The sequence below is a fragment of the Tiliqua scincoides genome, chromosome 6, assembly GCF_035046505.1.
Source record: "Tiliqua scincoides isolate rTilSci1 chromosome 6, rTilSci1.hap2, whole genome shotgun sequence".
In the NCBI taxonomy this organism is placed as follows: Eukaryota; Metazoa; Chordata; class Lepidosauria; order Squamata; family Scincidae; genus Tiliqua; species Tiliqua scincoides.
Window position 1 is genome coordinate 9,254,256 of NC_089826.1, and position 25,377 is coordinate 9,279,632.

Below are 25,377 nucleotides of genomic sequence, written 5' to 3' on the forward strand. Positions count from 1 at the left end.
GCCATGGTTGGTTGGTTGGCAACCTTCAGTCTCGAAAGACTATGGTATAAGCCCACAGCACCCGGTATTCCAAGGTGGTCGCCCATCCAAGTACTAACCAGGCCTGACCCTGCTTAGCTTCTGAGATCAGACGAGATGGCCTATGGCTTTTTCAACAGAACTACAAACTGTATTCTACTGTTATACACCAAACGTATTTAACAATGAAAGCAGAGATTCACTCAGTATAGCAAGAGGATGCTTTGCTTTCTTTTTTTAAAAAAGAGAGAAAGAAGGAAACTCCAGGTCTTAGATTTTGATACCCAGCAACAGATCTGCTTTGGAAGTCTTAAACCACTTAAAATTCAAGACAAAGGGAGGGAAAGACAATCAGTTGACTGCAGCTCACAGGCTGTCTGCGTTTGTGCTGAACAGTTACAAATATAATATCTCTTGTCAGTGTAACATATGTGCATGAATCTCACACCTCTGTCTTTCAGAAAAGACACTTTTAGATCTGTAACAGTCATCACGCCTGTTTCTCTCCCCTACCCCACTTCACAATTGCTTCCTCCAAACCCTTCATACCTGTAATCAAACATAGGAAGGCACATGGCTTAGTTCCAGTTAGGACTCTGGTACCTCTAGTTAATACCACTATGCTACTCAGCATTGACATTGCATTGAGTACTCGGAGTCCTTCACATATCTTATCTCTCTGCAAACACCCCTGCAAAGTAGGAGGCATTGGGCTTTGTCAATACCATGCAGCAGGTATTGACTGCTGAGGTGGTAGATAGAACTAGAGGTGGTAGATAGAACTATAACACTTCAAGCTACAGGTGGAGAACATAATTTTTTTTAAGTGCTTCTCTGTGTAAAAATTTGACTCAGTGCAACTTAAAAACTAGCACAACTGAGAGAATAGTCCCAGCCCAGCCTTTGCTCCTTTCCACTTACAGGATTTTGTTTCATAGAAGAGCATGCAGAAATGTAGTCATTCACCTGTAACCTATAGCCCACCCTACTACCTCATTCTGTTGCATACCAAGCTTTAGTATCCCCATATTGCAGACAGGGAAATGCAACAGAAAGACAAGGGCTTGCTTAAGCCCACCTGATGGGTTTATTCATGATAGAAGGAACGCTTCAGCTGGTAACTTCCCAGTTCACAGCTCAGACGCTTGGAACAGTATACTACACTACCTCTCAGATTAAAGATCACAGGCAACCAGGCTGAGACAAAGCTTTTCCCAGGACCATAAAAAGCTGCTTCCAGTCAAGGGCAGGCCATACCAGGCTAGCTGGACCAGAGGAGTAGCTAGAGGGGATGCAAAGCACCAAGTTTTGCAGGGAGCCTCACCACAGCATGCAAGGGGCACCTTCCCTTCAGAAGCATTCCAACATATGTCTGTTTTGCTCCCCCCACCTCCAAAGGCATAGGGGAGGCCACCTCTGCATGCTGTGCTGAGGCTCCTTGCAAAACTTAGTGCTTTGCACCCCCTCTAGCTACACCACTGAACTGGACTGCTTGAGTGACTCGAAATGAGATTGTTTCTTGCATCTTGAAGCAAATGCATACCTCAGTGACTAATGCACAAAGTTTAATTTGCTACCTGGATTTACGAATGCTCCTGAATACTGTGATCCATTAGGCTACAGGCAGACACTCGGGTAGTTTTTTTTTTTTCTTCCTTGTAGCAAGTTGGAAACTATTTGGAAGAGGGATCACTACTTATAGTTAAGAAGCCCATCCCACAATTACTTCTGGTAGACAGGTTTTGCACTGTGACATCTGCCTCCAGAAAATGCTCCTTATTTGGAGAGGAGATTTTTTCTAAGCTCAAATAAAAAAGCTTGTTTTCTACAACACTGATGGTTTCTACTTTCAACTCTTATCTCAGTTGTTTTCAATTAGGCAAACAGAAATTTAAAAAAAAAAGGAAAATAGGCTTTGGCGATGCAGCAAGTTGTCGCTCTGTCCCTAACTCTGGGTATATTTGTAATGATTCTTTGAACAAAGCCAATGCACTTATACTGTGACCCTTCAGAAATATACCAACCAGTTAAGTTTTATGGCCTAAGAAAATTAAAGCCAAACTACACATGACGTTTAAAACTGTTTCCCAAACTTTTTAGCACCAGGACTCACTTTTTTTAAATGACATTCTATTGGGACCCATGTAGGTTTACCAGACCTTAAAAAACTAGATCTAGAAAGAAATAATATTATATTTACTTATAATGACCAGAAAAAAGACCCTCAAACATTTATCTCCCTATATACACGAGCTTGCAAACTGTAGGAGTTGAGCTGGGTAATTAGCAGCTACAGTGTCTGATTTTTTAATAGCCTCAGGGCTTGAGGCAATTACTTATCTGATCTTTCCATCACCCTTTGGCAACCCACCAAAAATCAGATCACAGCCCACCAGTGGGTCCCGACCCACAGTTTGGGAAAGTTTAAAACTTTATTAGTGCTGATCAGCTCAGTTTTTCTTAGTTAACAGCTGCTGGATTGGGCAAAAGTGAGAGCTTTTTTTCTGAATAAACAAGAGCTTGCTCAAGGGGCCCTGCAGATTTCCCCTACCTCCTCAACCATAGTCCCAATCTGACTAAAGACCAATTAAGTTCATCAGCGCTAATGCTTTAAACTTCACATGCAGTTTGGCCTTTATACATAATTCATTTTACACCCTTACAGCAGCGGTACTGCATAACTGTTCTTCATGCAGGTAGACCATCCCCTATTACACAGAGATATGAAATCAAAGTATAGGACACTGAGTGAGACCTAAAGCCAATGGTAAATTGCAAGATTTTGAGCTCTCAAAGGTGTAAGCAATAATGTAATTTACTCACCTGTCTCCTGTTAGTGGCATGATTAACTCGGCTTTTAAGGAAAATGCTATGAAGCACAATCTCATCCGGGGGCTTTTAAAGACAAAAAGAAAAACACAAACATATAAATCAGACTGTAGCAGACCGCATTAAGCGCCCACGTGCATTTTACTGGGAGTTTTGCCATGGCAAGACTCAGAGAATCTGTCTTCCTTGACCTCTGTGACAGAATCCAAGTAAACACAAATACCTATTTCTGGCGGTCTCCAGAGATACTCTTTAATTCTGACTTCCAGGTAATGTGCGACAGTACCCCAAATGTCAAATGTTCCAAAAGCTGAATGCACTGTTTGGGTTTCGCTCACATTACCCAAGTACTGATTAAATCTGTGCATTGGTTGTACTTTTCTAGTTGGGACTGGAAGCTATATTGAAAGTGGAACCTGTTTTGGGCTTCTGCCTCCAGCTTTAGCTAAAGGAGGGAACTTTCAGGACATCTGCCGTACCAGCAAACCAGACGCTGTGCTCTGTAGATCCCTACAGAGGTCTTCGGTTCAGGCTTGAGCAACTGTTAGACCAGTGATTTTCAACATTTTTCTTCTCATGGCACACTCACCTCTATGGTCTTCGCTTCTTGTGATGTCACTTCCGAAAGACTCCTCCAGGTTCTGCAGCTCTGTTTCTAGGGCACTTGTAGTAACAAATTGTTTGTCCCTCTTACTCCACCAGCTGGCCAGTGGACTGGTTGGTTGGCAACCTTCAGTCTCGGAAGACTATGGTATAAGCCTACAGCTCCCGGTGTTCCCAGGCGGTCTCCCATCCAAGTACTAACCAGGCCTGACCCTGCTTAGCTTCCAAGATCAGAAGAAGATAGACAATTTGTTACTACAGACAATTGCCCTAGAAACAGAGCTACAGAGCCCAGAAGGGTTTTTCAGGGATTTCAACCGCTGTGCTCCAAAAACCGAGGACCTTTTGTGGCACACCAATGTGCAATGGCACATTAGTTGATAATCACTGTATTAGACACGCTCCTTGTCACCTAGAGGTCACCATCACCTTTTCTCCCACCCTGTGCATTCCCTTTCCCCACCCCAAAAATCAAGAGAACTGGGTAGGATGCTCAACAGTTTCACACAGAGGTATCTTCCTGAAGATGCTGAGAGATGAGTCTAGGGCAGTGGTTCTTACACTTTTAGCACCGGGACCCACTTTTTAGAATGAGAATCTGTCAGGACCCACCGGAAGTGATGTCATGACCAGAAGTGACATCATCAGGCAGGGAAATTTTTAACAATCCTAGGCTGTAATCCTACTCACATTTAGCCAGGAGTAAAAACCATAAACATAGTAGCCTATTCAAAGTACAGATCTGTCACATTTCCCCAAATGCAGTCACATACATCAAGTCTAATGTATTAAAAATAAAATATTAAAATGAATGGGGACCCACCTGAAATTGGCTTCTGGCCCACCTAGTGGGTCCCGACCATGGTCTAGGGTCTTTCTTTGTGCCTATTCAGTTACAATCCTTCCTTTTGTTGAGTGCTGCATTTGCCTTTTCATATGCATGCAGTAAAATGTTCTTTAGTGGAAGCCCCTATTTTGGTGGCCCCTGCCCCCTTATCATCAGACATCAGTTTCCATTTTCTTGTGTTGGCTGCCACACCCGTGGCCAGGGTAAAGGGAGGTGGTCTCCTTAGGCTTTGGCTGCTGTTGGTTCACTATTCTCAAATTTCCACTAGGAACCAGGACATGCCCACAATGTTCCCCCTCCCCAGAGCTTGGCTCCAACAGCTGTTCAAGGGTGTGATGTCCTGACTTCAGCCCTGGACAAGGCTTTGCATGATCAGATGTGGACAGAAAAAGATGCTCAGTCAAGGTGTCAATCTCAAATAGCATCTACTCATGCGCTGAATCTTTTTTTAAAAAAAAAAATACAGTAAATACGCCAAATCCCCCCTCCTCCATTTTTTTATGGCACGTTAAAGGAACTCTGCTGTGATGGAAAGCACAGGAGAGGTTTAAAAGTTCAAGGACCTTTTAAAAAAAAAAGGAATAAACGTGTGTGTGTTGTGTTGCTACTGAAGACCTACATCTCTCAGACCCAGCAAAATGGGAAACAGATGTACAGCTCATACCAGAATGATCTAATTCTCATAATGAAACCGGCTCTGCGCTTCCACCATATGCTGTGCTGAACAGCATTTGTCAACCATTAAGCTGTCCTCTTTTGCTTTAAAAAAAAAAAGAGAGACGGAGGGGGGGGTGAGCCTCTAATAAGCTGTTAAGAACTGCTCATCAAATAATTCAGCCAAATCACTTGTATATCAATCAGTTCAAAACATGAAAAAAAGAAAGGGTGGGATTTTTTTTGGCTGAAATAAAAGCTGACCGAAAGGCTTTGGAATGGTCAGTCAGATCATGTTGGGAAGAGATAAACATCTTTTCTGCCAGTAACTGAAGGCAGGACCACGTGGCCTCTTCAGAACAGCTGATTAGAACCTTTTTATTAAGTTACAGAAAGGGCTTCAACTAGGGTTCCTTTCCTTATTCAATAGAAAACTTGTTTGGGTTCATAGGAAGATGGATGGAAGGAATACCCAATTAGGTCTGCCTTATTCATAGGACTCTCACCAGCTGGCCAGGCTCACAGTTGCCTACTGTACTTCATTTTTCATAGGAAACAATTAGCTACACAGCTCACAGCCCAATCCTAACCTGCCCTGGAGCAGGCAGGCCGGCTGGCTTGAGCTGCATCCAGAGCAGGGTTAGGGATGGCTGCGGCACAACTTGGGCCAAGGGAAATTAATTCCCTTTACTCCGAGCAATGTGGCCGTGGGCCAAAAGGGTCTACTCAGATCTGCACCAGCTAAAGAGGTAGTGCAGATCTGAGCAGCCTGGTGTAAGGCCAGGTCCCCTGGGAGGGGGTTTAAGATCCAGCCTAAGTGCCAGATCCTTGTCCTGCCCCTCTCCCAGGCCATGAGTCATCAACATAAGCCACATGCCTTTTCACAAAAGCAAAAATGAAAGGTGCAAAATTTTGTGCTATTCACTTAACTTCCTTGCTTATGCAATGCACTCACAGATGCATAGAGTACACACAGCCTTGCCTTCAGTACATGCATCAAGGACATGCATCAAGCTGCACCAAGGGAATAAAAGGTACCACATCATGTAGGGACTGGGAAATCTTTCTGCCACGTGGACTCAGATGTACACACTGTCTCTATGTTGTGAGTGTGAATGGCAGAGGGCTGATTTCTTTTGTGTAAGAAAAGAGGTGCAACCCTCTGAATCTTAAACTGCAAACAAGAACCCACCTACCATTGTATGAACAACACTTTCAGGAAACGAAAGTTTCACTGAGGTTTCATTGTAGAGAAGCAGCAAGCCCCTGCTCTCTAGAATGCATAGAACTGACACAAGATCCCAGGTAGACGGAATGGAGTGTGAACAGCATTTGATACTTGCAAACAATCAATATACACATACAGTAAATGCAGTGGCGTAGGTAGAAGCGGTGCAAAGCAATAAGTCTTGCAAGAAGCCTCACTGCAGCAGTAGAAATATAAGGAGGTCAAACAAAGGGACCTCCTTTGTAAAGAAGTTAACAGCACAGTCCTATACAAGTTTACTCAGAAGTAAGTCCCATTACACTCAGGCCTATGATAGTGTACAGAATAGGCTGCAAAATCTTATACACACTTTTCTTGGGACCAGGCCCCATAAAAGGACTTACTCCTGAGCAGATGTACATAAAATTGCACTGTAAGAGAGGCAGACCTGGAGGTACGGAGTCAAAGTATTAAGTAGTAGTAGCAGTAGTAGTAGTAGTAGTAGTAGTAGTAGTAGTAACTTTATTGTCATTGTGCTACAGCACAACGAAATTTATGCACCTTTGAGATACAAATATACACAACAATTCCAACACTCACCCTCTACACACTCACCCACACATTCTATACAACTTGCATCATAATATAAAAACAGTATAACAGACCATAATGCCCAGGAGCATGGTAACAACTATATCGCCTTATTCAATGTAATTATGGCTGTGGGATAAAAACTGTTCAGGAGTTGTGTGGTGCTGCTCTAATAGTTCTGTATTGTCTACCCGAAGGCAACAGTTCAAAGAACTTATGAGCCATATGGAAGGGGTCTCTCAGAATACTATGTGAACTTCTGCAGACAGCAGAGATGTATAGATGTCCTCCAAAGCTGGTAGATGAAGGTTGATGATGTGCTGTGCGATCTTAATAATTCTCTGCAGAGCTTTTCTGTTCCCTGCAGAGCAATTCCCATACCACACCAAGATATCATAGGTTAGGACACTCTCAATGGTGCAACGATAGCAAGACACAAGCAGCTGCTGTGACAAATTTAACCTCCCAAGCTTCCTCAGAAAATATAACCGCTTTTGTGTCTTTTTTATCAACATGCTGGTGTTAATAATCCACGAGAGGTCCTCTGTGATGTAAATACCTAGGAATTTGAAACTAGCAACCCTCTCCACCTCCTCACCATTTATGTATAATGGTAAGAACATAAGAACATAAGAACAGCCCCACTGGATCAGGCCATAGGCCCATCTAGTCCAGCTTCCTGTATCTCACAGCGGCCCACCAAATGCCCCAGGGAGCACACCAGATGGTGTGTGTACATCCCTCTTTTTCCGGAAGCCAATGATAAGTTCTTTAGTTTTTTTGATGTTAAGTGAGAGATTATTTTCTTTGCACCACAATAACAACTCCTGTACCTCCTCCCGATAAGCAGACTCATCATTCCCACTAACAAGCCCCACCACTGTAGTATTGTCTGCAAATTTTATAATTTCACTGGTGTTATGTTAGGACCGTTATGTTAGGATCGTTTTAGCAAGGCCTGCCAAGATTTTGGACTGACAATCAGCCTGAAGAAAACACAGGTCATGGTTCAGGATGTGGACTCACCTCCCTGCATTACAATCTCTGAGCATGAACTGGAGGTTGTCCATGACTTTGTGTACCTTGGCTCAACGATCTCTGACACTCTTTCTCTCGATACCGAGCTAAACAAGCGCATCGGTAAAGCAGCTACCACGTTTTCCAGACTCACAAAGAGAGTCTGTTCCAACAAGAAGCTGACGGAACATACCAAGATCCAGGTCTACAGAGCTTGCGTCCTGAGTACACTTCTGTACTGCAGCGAGTCATGGACTCTTCGCTCACAACAGGAGAAGAAACCGAGCGCTTTCCACATGCGCTGCCTCCGACGCATCCTCAGCATCACCTGGCAGGACAAAGTTCCAAACAACACAGTCCTGGAACGTGCTGGAATCCCTAGCATGTATGCACTGCTGAAACAGAGACGCCTGCGTTGGCTTGGTCATGTCATGAGAATGGATGATGGCCGGATCCCAAAGGATCTCCTCTATGGAGAACTCGTGCAAGGAAAGTGCCCTATAGGTAGACCACAGCTGCGATACAAGGACATCTGCAAGAGGGATCTGAAGGCCTTAGGGATGGACCTCAACAAGTGGGAAACCCTGGCCTCTGAGCGGCCGGCTTGGAGGCAGGCTGTGCAGCATGGCCTTTCCCAGTTTGAAGAGACACTTGGCCAACAGTCTGAGGCTAAGAGGCAAAGAAGGAAGGCCCATAGCCAGGGAGACAGACCAGGGACAGACTGCACTTGCTCCCGATGTGGAAGGGATTGTCACTCCCGGATTGGCCTTTTCAGCCACACTAGACGCTGTGCCAGAACCACCTTTCAGAGCGCGATACCAGAGTCTTTCGAGACTGAAGGTTGCCAATACAATGTTAGGACCATCTCTGGGGTGGCAACCAGGTTATAGAACTCCTTGTCCTCCGTGGTAAGGCTGGTGTCATCACCTCCTCTGTCCCAAAAGCGACTAAAAATTTTTTCCCCATTGTGTCTTTTCCCCATATGTTTATATGGATCTGTTCTGTGTTCTAGCAGCTACGCTGTTTTGATATCACAAAGCGCTGCACATTGCTTAACATTGACTTCTAATCTTGAATTTTTTTTATTGTGTTCTTTTAATGTGCTGTTAGCCACCTTGTGTGCAGTTCTTGAGGGATGAAAAGAGCAGGATCCAAATATTTAAATAAATAAAATTGCCTAACTGGATAGAACGAAATTCCATCTACTCTTCCATTCTAGTTCCAAAAGAAAACAGACACACATATTCTTCCCCAGAGCTACTTTGGAAGAAGCTGTGAAAGGAAGAAAGCGTGACTGAGAAACAGGAAGTGAGACTGACTCACACTTCCTGGTTCCTGTGTCTCATAATAAGTTCAATACACAACATGCACATTTCACTTGGTGAAATCAGGTAGACAAAAATTGATTACTTTTTTTAACACAGTTTTTATTAAAATCTACTAAAAAAAACTCATTTAACATCTCTTTTTTAAAATAAAATTTTGTGGTTTAAAATGAAAACTTAAATGTATTAATTTATTAAATTTAATAATATCAACTTAAGTTTATTAAAGTTTATTAATGAATACCCTACTTTTCCGGACCAAAACGCACTCATAATATGAACCTAATAAAGCCTATAGTCAGATATTATTCTGTCTAGCTCTCGCATCCATACCAAAAACCTGCTTCCACTCAGGGGCGGATCTGGGGGAGGAAATGGTTGCGTGGCCCCCCAAAATTGTCTGCCAGCAGGCAAGGGCACCCCCCAGGCTGGGGAGCAAAACTGCACACTGGGGAATGCCCACTGGGCAGGTACTGGCAAGATTGGGGGGAATGGGAGCCCAGGTCTACCCAGCCAGTAGACCTGGGTTCCAAGCCCAGGTCTACACACCCAGCAAACCTTGGCCACAGAGATCATAAAGTTCAACCCGGAACCAGGTCTACCTGCCTGGTTGACCTGGGCACTGGAGTAGGTAGTGCTCATAGTCCTCCCCCCCCCCCCAAAAAAAAAACAACACACAAACATTGGATCTGCCCCTGCTTCAATTCAGCATTTGGTTTACGGTCATGGTTCAGTTTTAAGACATTATGAGTTAAAGGCTGAATATCCATGTGAAAGAGAGAACTGCAGGGATAAATATCTGAATTTTAACAATCATAGTCAGTCATGATTTATATGGGCTTACGTATTGTGGACTTCCTACTAGAACTAGGGAACAGCAAGTTTGCTAACAGGTGTTAAAATTCAGGAGATGCCACCTTGTGTCTTATCAAGATCATCCATTTTATGCATTTAAATAACCTGAGTGTTAGTAGCATAGCTGGAGGGGGTGCACAGGAAGTATTGCAGAGATATAAGTATTGATAATTTGAGAACTGACATCATTATAACACTCAGCAGTAGCGTAACTGTGGGGGGGGAAACAGTAAGTACAGCAGGCATGCTGTATAAGTGAGACCCCCCCCAACTTGCTGTTGGAGCCAGTCCAGGCAGCAACAGCAAGGTTCAGAAGCCATCATTTGGTATGGCAAGCATCTGTGCATTGCCGTCGCTGCCCAGAATGGTTCCAACAGCAAGTGGGGGGGGGGGCTCACTTATAGAGCATGTTCCAGTGCCTCAGTACTTACTGTTTCACCCCCCACAGCTATGCTACTGCTGAGTGTTACAATGATGTCAGTTCTCAAATTATGAATACTTACAACTCTCCACACCAATCAGCACGGACGCGTACCTTCCTTCCAAGAAGGTAACACTTTAACTTCCAGTAACTACCATACCTTGCTTCTGAAAAGTTCTGGACACTTGTTGCTTCCAAGTAAATATGCACCCAAACAGAATATTCATTCCCACTTTTTTCAAAGAGACTTATTTCCAAATAACTAAGGACTGCACTGAATTGCCTCTTTATCATTCAGGTCAGTGATCTTGCTTAGCATTCTGGCAAGCGTCTACAGTGAGCAACAGACATCTTTCAGCTATCTCCGAGCAGACATAGCTCTGCAGTGCATGGCCAAAGATTTTGGATAATGCTCCTAAGATGCAGTGGTATCACTACAGAGGTGTGGAGGGTGTGGGCCACACCGGATGATGCATACCGGGGGGGTGACGGTGACACCACTATTGGCCAAAATTTTTTAAATCTTGGTATTTGAGAATAATACCTTCATGCTATATATCAATCAATGCATAATTCCATGCAGAATGAAATTAAATAAACTGCACAGAATTGTCTCTATTCTATCAAAAGTTAAAGCCAAAAAACCAGTAAGGTGGGGCAAAAGTACATCACCATGCCCGCTGCCCGGGCTGTTGCCCCACGCACTTCATGAAAGGAGGTCCAACATGGGGGTGACACGCTGGCCTCCTGCACCAGGTGACACAAACCCTAGTGATCCCACTGCTAAGGTGCGAAAGCTTTAAGGTTTAATTGTTATAGCCACGTGTCTTGCCCACTTTGGGCAAGAAGGGAAAACACAAGAGACAGGTATAGCAGGTCATTTGTGTATCATTTCACATTTTTGTCTAGCCCAGATGACTGTCGGTCTGATGAAGAGTATTATTTGATGCCCATCATTGGAAACAGCTCTGGACTAGAGGTGCTTTGGTCTTAGTAGCTAAACCATGTTCTGGCACACTTATCGCAAAGCGTTAAATTTGTGACCCACCATATATTTCTCAGTCCCTGTCTGACCCCTGTAGAAACATTTTTATGCAGTCCAAAAACCAAACCTAATCTGAGAACAAAGTAAGAATTTGAAAATAAAGCAACACTGAAGAACACATGCTTGACAGTCACATGTGACATTCCAAATATATTTAAAGAACATCATGCTACTAGGCAAGTACCCTTATCTGAACAAAAGGATATGCATGGCTCATTCTTTCATGAACAGTTTACAGCTGAAAATTAAATGCAGAAGGATTTGTTTTGCAATCTTAGCCAGTTAAATTCAGCCTCAATACCACAGAGTCACCTACTTCACAAATCGCTCGCTCAGATGTTTTACGAAGTTATAGATATCACTCCAGTGATCTCTTACACTCGTTGATCTGCAAAGAAAAAGAAGAAGAACATGTCTTTACCAAAGGGTTCAAAGCAAATAACCTATTACAGTTAAATACTTGCATGAAATAAAAAACATTTTTATTTACGTTAGCTTTGGGGGGCGGAATTAGCTTTACTTAAGGGTAGAATAATCCCTTAAATATTAAATAGAATTATAATTAAATTGAATTAAATTTAAATATTTAATATTAATATTTTAATTTAAATTTATAGAATTTATAAAATTATAAATTTATAGAATTTATAATTATTAAATAAATAAATATTAAATTAAAAAGGGTTGTCTTATGTAACCTGTTTTCTATTGTGTATTCACGTTTTTTAGTTGGAGGTATATTGTTTTTATCTGTCACCACCTATGGGTTTTTAGAATTATTATGTTACAGCTGTACTGGGGTTTCAAACAATCTAGATTTTAAATGGGTTTTTTTGTCATTTTATGCTATGTTTTATGTATTAAGCTTTGTAAGTTGCCTTGAGCTTTTGGAAAGGCGGGGCCGGGGTATAAATGTTTTAAATAAATAAAAATGAAACGTACACTTTTTTCCTTTACATTCTTCTTTGTTTCGTTCAGTTCTTTCTTTCAAAGGCATTCCCTTACTTCCAAGTTATGCATTTATTTAACGTTTGTGCTTCTTTTCCTCAACTCAGAGTAGTGTATAAAAATTTTAAAAAAACAAAACATGACATTTCCTGCTGTGAAAATCAATTTAAAAGAGCAACAGGGCAGTCCAATCATTTGCTTCACTGGGCTGCCGATCGCTGCAATTTGCAATAGTTGAACCCAGTTCTGCTGTTGCAAAGTGGCTGCTGACAGAGTGCGGAGCAGAGGGGATTGATCCGGCAGTGATGATGTACGCCAGATCCTATCCTCCCTTTTGACAGCCTCCCTGACCCCTTTCTCTTCTTGCACCAGCTAAACCGCTGGCATAGGTCCAAGGAGACCCACTGCAGAATGGGAAGCTTACAGAGGGGTAAAGGGATTTAAATCCCTTTTCCCCTCCAAATCTGTGTGCCCCCACTGGATACAGTGCATGCCTTTTTGGCACAGTTGCACCAGTGTGGGGGGGGGGGGGAGAGATAGGATTGGATTCCTTATCCAGTACCTAGACTGTCACTCCAAAAGCCAAGTGAAAAAGCTGATCTGCTCTCAAAGGTGAGATAGGACAAGCAACGCCTAATTTCAGGATGAAATTCACTCAACAGGCTCACAGCAATTGCTGCAAGTGTCCTTCTTCTGGCAGCTACAGTTGCCTCCCCATGTGAAATTGCACATGTGATAAGCACAGCCCCATGAAAAGCATCAGGGATGGAGGTGGGAGGAATAGCATATAGTAGCGTTGTGGGGGTGGTATTGTCATAGTAGAGCTATACTTCCCTGCTTTCTAATAGCAGGCCTAGTGATGTCATATTCCAGGATATTATTAATTCATAAAAAGTCAACCATATTTGACTGTCAAGGTAGGCAAGTGGGCAGGGAAGATTCCTGCCCAGGATCTGCCCTTTCCCCACCGAGAGCTGGTAGAGCCAAAGAGAAGATGGGTGGACCGTTATATAGATAATGTGTGGGGCATAGGGTGTGGGTGTGAGTGTGTGTAAGACACTGAGTGTGAGAGGGCAAGCACTCCCCCTCGGGATACGTTTGTATGGCAGAGAGGGAATGAACACACACTGGTTTTCTGGGCAGGCAGCCACATGTATATATCCTGAGGGAACTCGATATTTGCATAGCTTTCTGACAATAAGAATATGGTGTTTCCCTTTAGCAAGGGCACTCCTGCTTGGGAATAATGTAATGCCCCAAGCAGTTCTTGGGCAGGAGGTCTGGTCTAGAGGGTAGAGCCTCCATCTGCCTGAAGATAACATCCACAAGGTCGCCAGTTCGAGGCCACCGGCACCGTGCGACCTTGGAGCAGCTGACAAGCTGAAGCCGAGCAATTCCATCTGCTCTGAGCGTGGGAGGATGGAGGCCAGAATGTGAAGCCAGATCGCAATGAAACACCTTGAATGTAGTGGTTCTTGAAAGAAAGAACCTTCTTTCAAATTGTAAAAATCCCTATTTAATAAGGGATTTAAATAAAAGCCTGCCTATGTAAACCGCCTTGAATAAAGTCTTGAATAAAGACCAAGAAAGGCGGTATATAAATACCTGTTTATTATTATTATTATTATTATTATTATTATTATTATTATTAGTTCTTCCCTTGTTTTAAAATGGCTTCCTGACTGAAGGCTAGTCTTCTGGAGGGTGCCATGCACTAGAAATCTCATTCCCACCACTGCAGTATTCCATGTACAGTTGAATGAAATGTTCTCCCCCAGCAAGTTCCTCATGCGCCCTGATAAACCACAGTCCCACAACAACAAGGCCTAACTCCTCTGTTCGTACACCCTAGGGCTGCCCAAACCCCAGCCCGGGGGCCACTTGCGGCCCTCAAGGACTCCCAATATGGCCTTCAGGGAGCCCCCAGTCTCCAATGAGCCTCTGGCCCTCTAGAGACTTGCTGGAGCCCGCGCTGGCCTGATGCAACTGCTCTCAGCGTGATGGCCAACTGTTCGACGTCTCGCGTGTGCTCTGGTACGAGGGCTCCCTCCACTGCTTGCTGTTTCACGTCTGTGATGCAGCAGTGGCAGCAAAGGAAAGGATGGCCTTGCTTTCTGCAAGGCCTTTTATAAGACTTGAGCTATTGCAAGACCTTCATTCATTCATATAAGTTCCATCTCTAATATATTCATTTATGTAAATGTATTCAAATTTGAAATGTAAATTAATTCTTTTTTGCCCTGTCCCCAACAGTGTCAGAGAGGTTATGTGGCCCTCCTGCCAAAAAGTTTGGACACCCCTGGTACACCCTATACTCTCACCACCCAACAGCCACAAGTGCCACCAACCACAAATGCTTCACCCCACCTCGCCATACCAAGGCCTAACTTCACATCCCATCTGCCACAATCCGCAGACAGAGACACACAATATGGTGGCACTCAAATACCAACAACATCCTCATATCCTCCACCTTTTTTCTCTCTCACACAGAAATAAAACCTGGCTCTACTTCTGTACAGAGCCTTCTGTAACAGCACAAGCACCAACTAAGTATCAAAAGACTTTTTGAGCTACAATCTGTGTTCCTCAGCAAGAACTCAGTTGTGGTGGACAAGTTTCCCTTATGGACAGTTTGCCCACCATGACCAGTGTTCTTTCTCCTGCAATGCACAGTGGCAGGAGTGTGGCAGGAGTGTCCCAGAGTGCTCTCTCAATTCATACAGGGCAACAGTGATGTTGAACAGGCCTTCCCTGCACTGGTGTGAACATACACCAGAATTTCCTGCAACACAGATACATCAAAATGGTGAGGTTCCTCCAAAAGCAGGAAGTCCGTGATACATCAGGGTAACACCATATGATTAAGGCTATACCTGTAAATAGCTAACAGAGGATCTTAATCTACTGAAGTGTTTCTATGCAATTCAAGTTTTCCAGCGGGAATTTTCCCTTGGGCTGCGAGCCTATATGCACTTTCCTGGGAGGAAGCCCCACTGAACACAGTGGGACTCACTTCTGAATAGACACGCACGTGAGCATGCTATATGTCTTTCCTGGCACAAGTGTGAAATTGTGATTTCAGTCCTTTTCAGTGACTGCAGATTTAGGGCCCAATCATGAGCTGGGCCAGCACCAATACTGATCTCCAGTGCCAGTGCTGGGTGCTGCAAATGTGACATAAGGCACACCTGAGACACCATACGCTGACTCAGAGCCGATTCTGGCCCACTGCCACCAGGATGCCACCCAGAGCTAAGTAAGAGCTCTGAGCTGCCATGAGGGTTTCAGGTGTGGGGGGAGGCATTCTGGGGCAGGGGAGGGAAGAAACCAAGGGAGGAGGGGGCGGGACTGGTAGAGCTCAGCTCTGCCGGATCCTGAACTCCTTGTTGGGCCAGAAAGCCCAACACGGAGTCTCCCAAGTCTGCACCGGTAAAATAGATCGCACAGATTTGAGAAGGCCCATTGCTGTGGTGCCACAGGATGAGGAGGTAGTTGCTTTAGCCCAGGGCCTCCAAGAGGAATTCTATCAGGGGGTACAAAGTTTCTTTGGGGTCCCTTTCCAAAGAGGGAGGGGGTGAAACCCAGTGGGGCGGCAATGGGGATGGGCAGCACTTCTGCAGCAGCTGTAGCCCCGCAGCTGTGTCCCTGAGCTCCCATCCACTCCTTCATGGTAAGCAGATCCACAAGCCAAAGAGCTCCTGGAGCAGACCAGCTTCCTCCCAGATGTGGCACTGTTAAGGAATGTATCCATTCCTGGGCCTGGTGCATGTGGCTTCTGGCAGTAGTTTCTGCCATGTGCTTCCTGTGTGGGTAGTGAGTCTGAGTGAGATTGGAAAATGTAAGATCCCAGGAAATTTCTGAGCCCCCTTCTTTGGCTCCTGGGCCCCCTTTCTGACCCTGGGCCTGGGTACAAATTACCCCCTTTACCCCCCTCTCCTAGGCCCTGCTTTAGCCCCACTGCACCCGGGGGCGGTGCCACCTTTAGGACTGGGCTGCCCAGCTGATAAGTAGTTGTCATTCCACACGTTTTAATCTAGAGTGAAAAAGAGACATGCTTGTAAAAGGTAAACGAAATATCACTTGCTCCTCCCATGGTGAAATAGTAGCACGTTACTCTGCATTACCAATTTGGACTATGAAACCAGATGAGTTATTCCAGGACAAAAAAAAAAAGCGCATAATTTTATTTATGGGCCATAAAGACATGTGCCTGAACTCAGACTTGTTATGAATCAGCCTGCTGTAACTGTCTCACAGACAATTCTCATAACAGTCTCACAGAAAGTTCCTCCATATCTACACTATCTGACTCAAGCAGATTACAGTTGACATCCTGCATTCACTGAACTCAAGTCCAGGGCGTGGAGGCAGCCACAACAACACTTTGCCCCACCCCTCACTATAAGCACATTCATTAACACCTTGCCAGAACATTAACTTCAGTTGGTTCTGGGAAGGAGTTACAGCACAGTGCTACAACTCATGCTTTTCATGCAGGCCTCTGGTTCAATCCTCACTACCTCCAGCTTAAAGTTAAGTAGCAGGGACCCTGAAGAAACACTCCCAGTGGGTAGACTGATGTTCTGAGTAAGGAGGAAGCAGCTTCACATGCCAGTACTACAATCAGGTCCCAAACTGAAGTATAGGAACAGTACTTTGTCATTAAGATCTACACTTGCTTCCAAGTTTGTTTCTAGGAGCAAATCAAAGTGTTGATTTTAATGAAATGCAACTAATTTAGGATTTGGGTTTCTGAAAGACATCTTTTCCCACCTGAAGGTGCCTGTCCTTCAAGACCATCATCTGAAGGCCTACTCCAAGTGTCTCTGCCTTTGGGACAGCTCATATACGCAGGGATAAGGCCTTTTCTGTGGTGGCCTCCTGATTATAGAATAACCTCCCAAGGAATATTTGTTTTGAGTCCTTCTATCCATTTAATATCATCAAAACTGCCTTATTTTATTCAATGAATCTTCAATGAATATTCAATGAATCTATTATATTTTATTTTATGTATTGCCTTATGAATATAGATGTAGTGGTGCAACCTGGATTGCCACCTGATGCCATCTTGGTCCACCCCATAAACCAAAACCTTTACCATGTCCTCACACGCTGCAGTGGAACTCTGAAGTGTGGGACTTCTGGTTTCATTTACAGGGATAGCACAAGAAGCCTCAGTGGGGCTCAGTTCTAGAACTTGTGGGCTTTAACCCTGAACAACCCCCCTTTTTTAATACTAAGTCTTAATATTCCCACCAAAATAAAAAATTTCTTTCAGCATATTCATGGAAAACAATTCAATTCACAAAATTGTACTAAGTGTCACCCTCAGTTGCAGTATAAATAAAAAAAAAAAAGAGTAAGGTCAAAATGGCCTTGAAATGCACCAGGTATAAGTCTGTCTCACATGAGATGAAGTGGACTGTCAGCCTTTAAGGTGCAACAGGTTGCTTGCGCTGCAACTGATAGAACAAAGCTAATCCTGGGAGTCCTCACCAAAAAAAAAAAAAGAGACAGCCTCTGTGCATGCACAAAGGGCTTTTCCTTCACTGTTGAGTAAACCCAGCTCTCCTTCACACACCATCTGAGATTAGAGATGTGCAGGCCCCGAAGGCGCGCACACAGGCCAGAGAACAAGCACCACCTGTCGCAGTGGTATAGCCAGAGGGGGCGCAAAGAAGTTTTGCAGGCGCCTGAATGCGCCCTGCAAGGGGTCCCTCCCCTTGTGAGCTATTGGAGGGTCCAAAACATAGGCATTTGCCTGCCTCCAAAGGGGGACGGAGAAGAGCAACTTGCATGGCGCATTCAGGTGCCTTGCATGGCGCGTTCAGGTGCCAAACTTAGTGCTTTGCCCCCCTCGAGCTACGCCACTGACCTGTTGCTTTCTAATTAGCTGGGTGATCCTGTTGATAGGGTGGGTGGCTGGGTGGGGGAAGCTTGCACTGTGCCTGGGAGAGTCGCCATCTCCACCACCGCCCCCCTTCCAGGTAAGCTCCACCCCTAGGCAGCACCTACTTGTCCAGGACGAAGTAGAGATCGAAGGCTCCGTGGCACCTGGCCTCCTCCTCTTCTACGGTGGCCAGCGCGGGCGGTGGCGGCAGCAGCAAGGGCAGGAGCAGAAGCCAAGCCAGCAGCACTGCCCGGTCCAGGCGCCAGGCTGGCCCGATCCGCACGGCTGCCATCTCCTCCTCCTCCTCCTCCCCTACTCACTCCCTGCAACAGCTGGACTTCTCCTTGCCAAGGGACGGAGGGAGGGACCAGGGAGCGGAGGACAAAGGGGGCTCGCTGGCTGCAGGCTCCGCGGGGAAGGCGCGAACAATGGGCGCTGGCTGGAGAGGCTCGCTGCGCGGGGCACAGAGGGAGGGGGTCCCGGTCCTGGTGCGCTTCTCCCGCGATCGCTTCTGCGCCTCCTCCCCTCTCTCTGCGGAGGACCGATCGGAAGGCGAAGCTCCCAATGGCGACGATCTCCCCAAAGGAAGAGCAGCAGCAGCCAACTTGGGGGCTCCGGGCTCTTTCCCCCCCTTCCTTCCTTCCCCTGCCCCACTGCCTCCGCCTGACCTTTTATGGCATCGGGGAGATGTTCTCCTCTGAGCGATCTCCACTGATTGATGAGTACCAGAGGCAGAAGAGACAGTCCCCCCCCCTCCTCCCCGCCCCAGAGAAGCGAGGGCCGACTCTCTCAACTCTTTCCCCGGCTTGGGTCAGCCCCAGAGGCGGGGTTTGCCCGTTGACGAGCCTGGCCTTGGTCTCAGCCTTGCCAAGAGCGGTGGCGTAGCTGGAGGGGGGCGAGGCACTAAATCGCAGCACTAAGTTTTGCAGGGAGCCGGGCGGAGGAGAGAGTGCCCCCTTTTTGCTCCCCACAATGGCTCCGAAGGGGAGGGGCCGCTTGCACGTCGCGGTGAGGCTCCCTGCAAAACGTAGTGCTTTGCCCCCCCTCTAGCTACGCCACGGCCAGGAGTCAAACTTTAGGTCTGAATAGGGGTTACTTGAACGGCCAGTGTTCAGACAAGCTTTGGTGTGCCCCCCCCCCCACCGGGCAGGGGGTGTATCATTTATTCTACCATATATTCCTTGATGAAGATGTTTCCGGAGGCTCCCTGCAAAACTTAGTGCTTTACCCCCCACCAGCTACGCCCAGCGGCGTCACTAGGGTTCGCGTCAACCGGTGCCAGAGGCCAGCGCGTCACCCCCATGCAGTGGGCGGGGCAACACTCCAGGTGGTGGGCGTGGTGATCTACCATCGCCCCGCCCCACTGGTTTTTTGGCTGTACCTTTTGATAGAATAAAGATATTTCAGCGCAGTTTGTTTCATCGCATTCTGCATGAAATCACACATTGATTGATATGTAACATGATGGTATTATTCCTCCGAACTCTGATTTTAGTGATTTCGGTCACTAGTGGTGTCACCTCTCCCCAGGGTGTCAACTTACTAACACCTTATTGGAGCAGTTCTCAAATTTTTAGCACTGGGACCCACTTCTTAGAATGACAATCTGTCCAGGATCCATCATAAAGCAAATTAAAATAAATAAATAAAGCAAAATCAATAAATAAAGGAAAGCCAGTCCTGTTCCAACAAGTGAATTTTCTCTGTAGCCTGCCTGCAATAACACCCCCCCTCCCCAAAAAAAAGAATCAGTAAGATTTTCACCCCTACCCAGTACCCAGTTCAATTTAATTTTTTATATTTCAAGCATATCACTAACAGAACCCACCTGGCTTTGTAAGTCTGAGAGCCCTATCCTATGCCTGTCTACTTAAAAGTAAGTTCCATTATAGACAGTGCGGCTTACTCCCAGGAAAGTGTGGATAGGACTGCAGCCTAAAACAGAAAAAAATTTCACCTTACCCTGTCAAGCCTGTTTCATTCTTTTTATTGGGGGGGGGGGCTGCCTTCTGGAGCATTTGTTGAGCTCTATTTGCATCAAATCAGGACCATTCTGGTGGCTTCACATTTCCCTTTGCCTGACTTGCCCAAGAGCCAAGGCACGTTTGCTTACTCGCAAGTAAATGTGACAATGTGGCTTAGTTTTGCTTTCCATAGGACTCAATATATTCACTAGCTTGGAGGGAGGGACCTCCTTCTCAGGTGTTTTTGTGGGGCTACATTCATTGGATCAGGACCGTTCTGGTGTTGTTGGATTCCTCTCAGCCTGCCCTTTCAGATGGACTAAGGCATGTTCACCTACTCATGAGTAAATGTGCGATACCCCTTGGTTTCTCTTTCCAATGGGCTCCATGCATTTTTTGTTTTCTGGTTTTTTGCCAATAACTTTTGATAGAAAGGAGATATTTCACTCTCATTTTTTGCATTGTATTCTGCTCGAAATTCCACATCCAACAGTATATAACATGATGGTATTACTCCTAACCACCATGATTTTAGCGCATCACCCTCCCAGTACATGTCACCCCCCTCTTGCGTGTCACCCGGTGCGGCCCACACCTCCTGCTTCTCCCTAGAGACGCCACTGGCTATGCCACTGGCCAGGAGTCAAACTTTAGGTCTGAATAGGGGTGACTTGAACCACCAGGATTCAGACAAACTTTGGTTTCTCCCCCCTCCCAACCAGGGGTGTATTATTTATTCTACCATATATTCATTGATGAAGGTGTTTCCAGAGACTCCCTGCAAAACTTAGTGCTTTGGCCCCCCTCTAGCTACACCACTGGCCAGGAATCAAGCTTTAGGCCTGAATAGGGTTACTTTAACAGCCAGTATTCAGACAATCTTTGGTCCGTCTGTCCCCATTTAGTTTCCATATCATTTATTCTACCATATAGTCATTGATGAAGTTGTTTCTGGTTCATCTTGTATCCCAAGGGTTTCGGGGGGGGGGGGGGAACCAGTTTGAAACTGTATAACTAAAATAACCAATTAAAATGCAGGCTTTAACAAAACGGTTATTTTGACAGATGAGACACACTCCTGGCTCAGTTGCTGGGCTGAGTCACTGCCTTAGAAACAAACACCAAAGATGCTCAGGCTAAGACTTTGGTGGGTCTTTTTTTTTTTTTTTTTTTTTTTTAATGAGAAGGGTCCAGGAAGGCTGTGGGAGGGCAAATATGCAGAGGAAGTCTATCTCTCTGACAGCCAAACTTCAGAGACATAACACAGGAAAAGCCTGTTGCCTTCATGTTACATTTGTAAGGCTGCAATCCATATTTCCATGCTTTCCTGAGAGTAAGCCCCAGTGTGACTTTATACTTTAGAGTAGACATGCTTAGAATTGAGCTGTTAATTTCTCAGAGACATCTGGTTGGCAGCCTTGGAAACAGGATACTGGGCTGGATGGACCTAGCATTACCCAATGCAGTGGTTCTCAAACATTTTAGCACCAGGAACAATTTTTGAGAATGGCAACTCTGTCTGAACCCACCAGAAGTGATGTCATGGCTGGAAGTGACATAATCAAGCAGGAACATTTTTAATACTTCCATATGACAAAATCAAATTCAGTAAATTAAAAGTTTACAATAAGTATAAATTTAAAAATTTATTTAAAATAAAGAAGAATTAACCTTCCCAAGCAGCAGCTGATCTGTTAAAAAAAACAAAATCCCTAAACATCCCAAAGGCTGCAGTCCTATCCACACTTACCCCGGAGTAAGCCCCATTGACTATCATTGTTAAAAGCATATACATAGTAGCCTGTTAAAAGTACAGATCTGCAACATTTCCCCATATGCAGTCACATACTTGATGCATGGTAGCACCAAGTCTAATATAATTGAAAGTAAAATGCACATTGAAATGAATGGGGAACCACCTGAAATTGACCTAATGGAATCAGATATCTGGAAAGACTCCAATGGAATTATCGATGGTGAAGCTATCCAAAGGGAACCTGGCCAACTTAACAGGTTGAACAATTTTCACCATCCGCTACTAATTGCTCCACACACATGCTATCAACTGCACATTCTATCAACACCTTGCTTATCAAATGCAGCAACCCTATGTGCAGCTTTAGATATTCATTTCATTTATATCCCACTCCTATGACAAAACTCAAGGTGGCCTACACAGGGTTTCTACTCAGTCTCCCATCCACGCAAAAGGGGCACTTTGTCAAGTGTGTTCCTCTTACATTTAGCAAGGGAAGAATAACTGTTCCTCTTCACCCCTGCACTGTGTCTTTTCTAGTGGCTGTTGCCACTTGTGTAGTGGGGGGGGGGAATTTATGCAGTAAGTACTGCAGGCGCCACAACACATCAGGTAATTGGCCCCTCCCACTTGCCATCAGAGCCTGAAAGGCATTGACAGCAACATGCCGCTATTTCGCTGGCAAAAGTCCAAGTTGACCCAGGCAAGCAGATCAGGCCCAGGAAGGGGGATAGTATATGCCATCGATACTGCCCTCTCCTGGGCCCGATCCACCCACCCCCATTGCTGCCCTTCCTCTCCCCCATACTGGATTCACATGGTCTGGTGGGCATCTTTCACTCCACAGGTGCACAAAGGCTCCAGCCTTTCCTAGAAATAACTAGAAATGTTACTGCAAATCACTTTATGACACTTTTGCAGCAGTGTGCACTAGTGGAACACATGTCCCCACTGGTGCTATGGGTGCATAGATTTGGGCCATTAGGCTGTGATCCTATATACATTTACCTGGGAGAAAGCCCCATTGAAGTCAATGGGGGCTTATTTTTGAGTAGACATGTTTAAGATTACGCTTTTTGATTGTGAGTTCTCTCTACCACTGTTGCTGATCACAGTCCTAATATACACGGAATCCAGGTACAATGCAGGGACTCTGATGTAGCTTCCACTGCATCCCATGGGCTGGCAGGCTGGGGCCAGGCAGGCTAGGAAAGTAATTAAAAAAAAAAATCCTTACCTCCTCTGCCACTTGATGGTCCCCTATGGGCTTACTCAGACCTATGCCAACTATTTTGATGGTGTAAATCTGTTAGACCCAAGGGGGATGTGTCAGGCCCAGAACAGGGTATCTGCAGATGTCACTGCTGCCAAGATCTGCCCTGTCCTGCCTGGGATCTGCCACTGGCAAAGCCCAGTTCCTGCCCTGATCTAGTCCCACTGCCAGCTTATGTGGCTCAGCAGCCAATCTGTAGGCCACAACTGCCTGTGTGTGACCTTCTGGGCCTTGCGCTATCAGCTGCTCTCTGCAGAATGGTGGAGTGACTGCCACACCAACAGCCCACAAAATGCACTGGCTGATTGCAAGATCTGCCAACATATCCCATGGATAGGATTGGGCCTTAAGTTTGTAGGGCAGGTGCCCATAGTTTCCAATGGGACTAAACTGTGCTTAACTGCATAGCAGGTTGGGGTCACCTGCCGTGATCCGAATCCCCAGTAGGGCCATAATGCACAATGCTTGCCTATTCCCTTCAGTGGAGAAATTCTGCACATGTATCCCTGTGTGCATTTCCTTCACTGATGCTAGTGGGGAGTTCTTGTAGATGGTATCTAGCCATACGAGGCCTTAACTGGAGTCTGTTCTCTGTTGTTGAGGCTTGGTCAAGGCTGGAACAAGCAAATCAGTTCCAAGAGGCAGGCACATAATCCAGGCTGGGCCGCGTCCCAATAAAGACAAGGGAGGTGAGTCATGATTTGCTGCTGCTCAGAGAGACAAGTGATTCAGAGGGTGGACCAGTTCCGAGGCCAGGGACTTTACAGACAAGCTGGGATTGGTACATGTGATCAGCTGACGATTTACTACAACATGTATGATGCCTTTGCACTGCAACACTTAGAGCCCAATCCTATCCAGTTTTCCAGCACTGATGCAGCCACAGTGTAGCCCCAAGGTGAGGGAACAATGCTCCCTTACTTTGAGGAGACCTCCATGACTGCCCTCTTACTGCAAGATGCAGCACGTGCCCCATCGACATGGCTGCATCATCTGTCTCTCTCTCTCACACACGCACACAGTGCTTACATCATGTTCCTGTTGGAACTGCTGTGCTCTTAAGCAACAAGAGCAGAAGGAAATTAGGCAATAGGTGAAACGGAATACAAAGAACAACAAAGGGGGAGGAACATAGTAGGGGGGATGGAAACAAAACTATGGTGGGAATATAATGTAAATGTCAGGAAATCTTGGCCACTGGAATTCAGAACCATGTTTTTTGGGGAGAGGGGTAGGGGGTAGAGCATGTGCAACCTGGCTACATTACTGGTCCATGAACTGTGGACTGGAGAAAAACATCAGAAGCTTGTTCTACCAGTTGCATCATTCCTGGACAAGAAGGTTGACATTGTTGAGGTCATTCACACCATCAGACTCAAAAATGTGTTAAAAATGGTTGGCAACCTTCAGTCTCGAAAGACTATGGTATAAGCCTACAGCACCCGGTATTCCCAAGCAGTCTCCCATCCAAGTACTAACCAGGCCTGACCCTGCTTAGCTTCCAAGATCAGACAAGATCACGCATGTGTTATCTGGGGCCAATTTTCTCCCTCTGGGTGTGTGCACTTTGTTTAGCCTGTGATAGGAACCAGCAACTGGAGACCTAGGACCAAATCCAGCCCCCAAAGTCTTTTCATCTGATCCCCTGGTCCCTGATCTCAAAACCCCCCACCCAGCACACACATTTTATGCCAAGGGGAGACACAGGCAGAGGGCTCTTTAACTTCCTCTCTCCCAATGGTAACCACAAGAAAGGCTCTGTCCAAGTTCCTTCCTCATAATGCACCTTCGCTACTCGTTCCTGTACACCAGCCAAGAAGTCAGGGGATCACACTGAGCAACTGATAGCCCAGCCCTATCAAATAGCCCTCTCACTAATGCAGCCATGCCAGCAGAGTGCGCACTGCATCTTAGTGTGGAGGGGGCAGTCATGCAGGTCTCCTCCATGTCGGGGAACTTGGGGAAAGCATTGACTTCCCAAGTGGGTCCAATCCCCAATCAGGATATAAGCCAGCCATTTTCCTGATGCAGAACCAAAAGGAAGCACTGAGGTCCTCATCTCAGCTGCAACCAATGGCTGTTTGGTGATCGTTCCACCTTGCCATCAGGTAACTTCATTATCTACAGT

At 45.6% G+C, this 25,377-nt stretch overlaps 1 protein-coding gene across 1 annotated transcript in view; it reads right to left on the reverse strand.

Annotated features, from left to right (window-relative positions):
• The window catches only part of ANTXR2 (ANTXR cell adhesion molecule 2), a 147,271-nt gene extending 128,301 nt beyond the window's left edge, over positions 1-18,970 (reverse strand). The window contains exons 1-3 of the mRNA XM_066632532.1: positions 18,382-18,970; positions 11,729-11,800; positions 2,842-2,913 (exon numbers count right to left, since the gene is read on the reverse strand). Of these exons, the coding sequence (XP_066488629.1) occupies positions 2,842-2,913; positions 11,729-11,800; positions 18,382-18,548 (311 nt within the window). The 5' untranslated portion in view covers positions 18,549-18,970. The remainder of the gene's footprint in view (positions 1-2,841; positions 2,914-11,728; positions 11,801-18,381) is intronic.
• Positions 18,971-25,377: the final 6,407 nt, after the last annotated feature.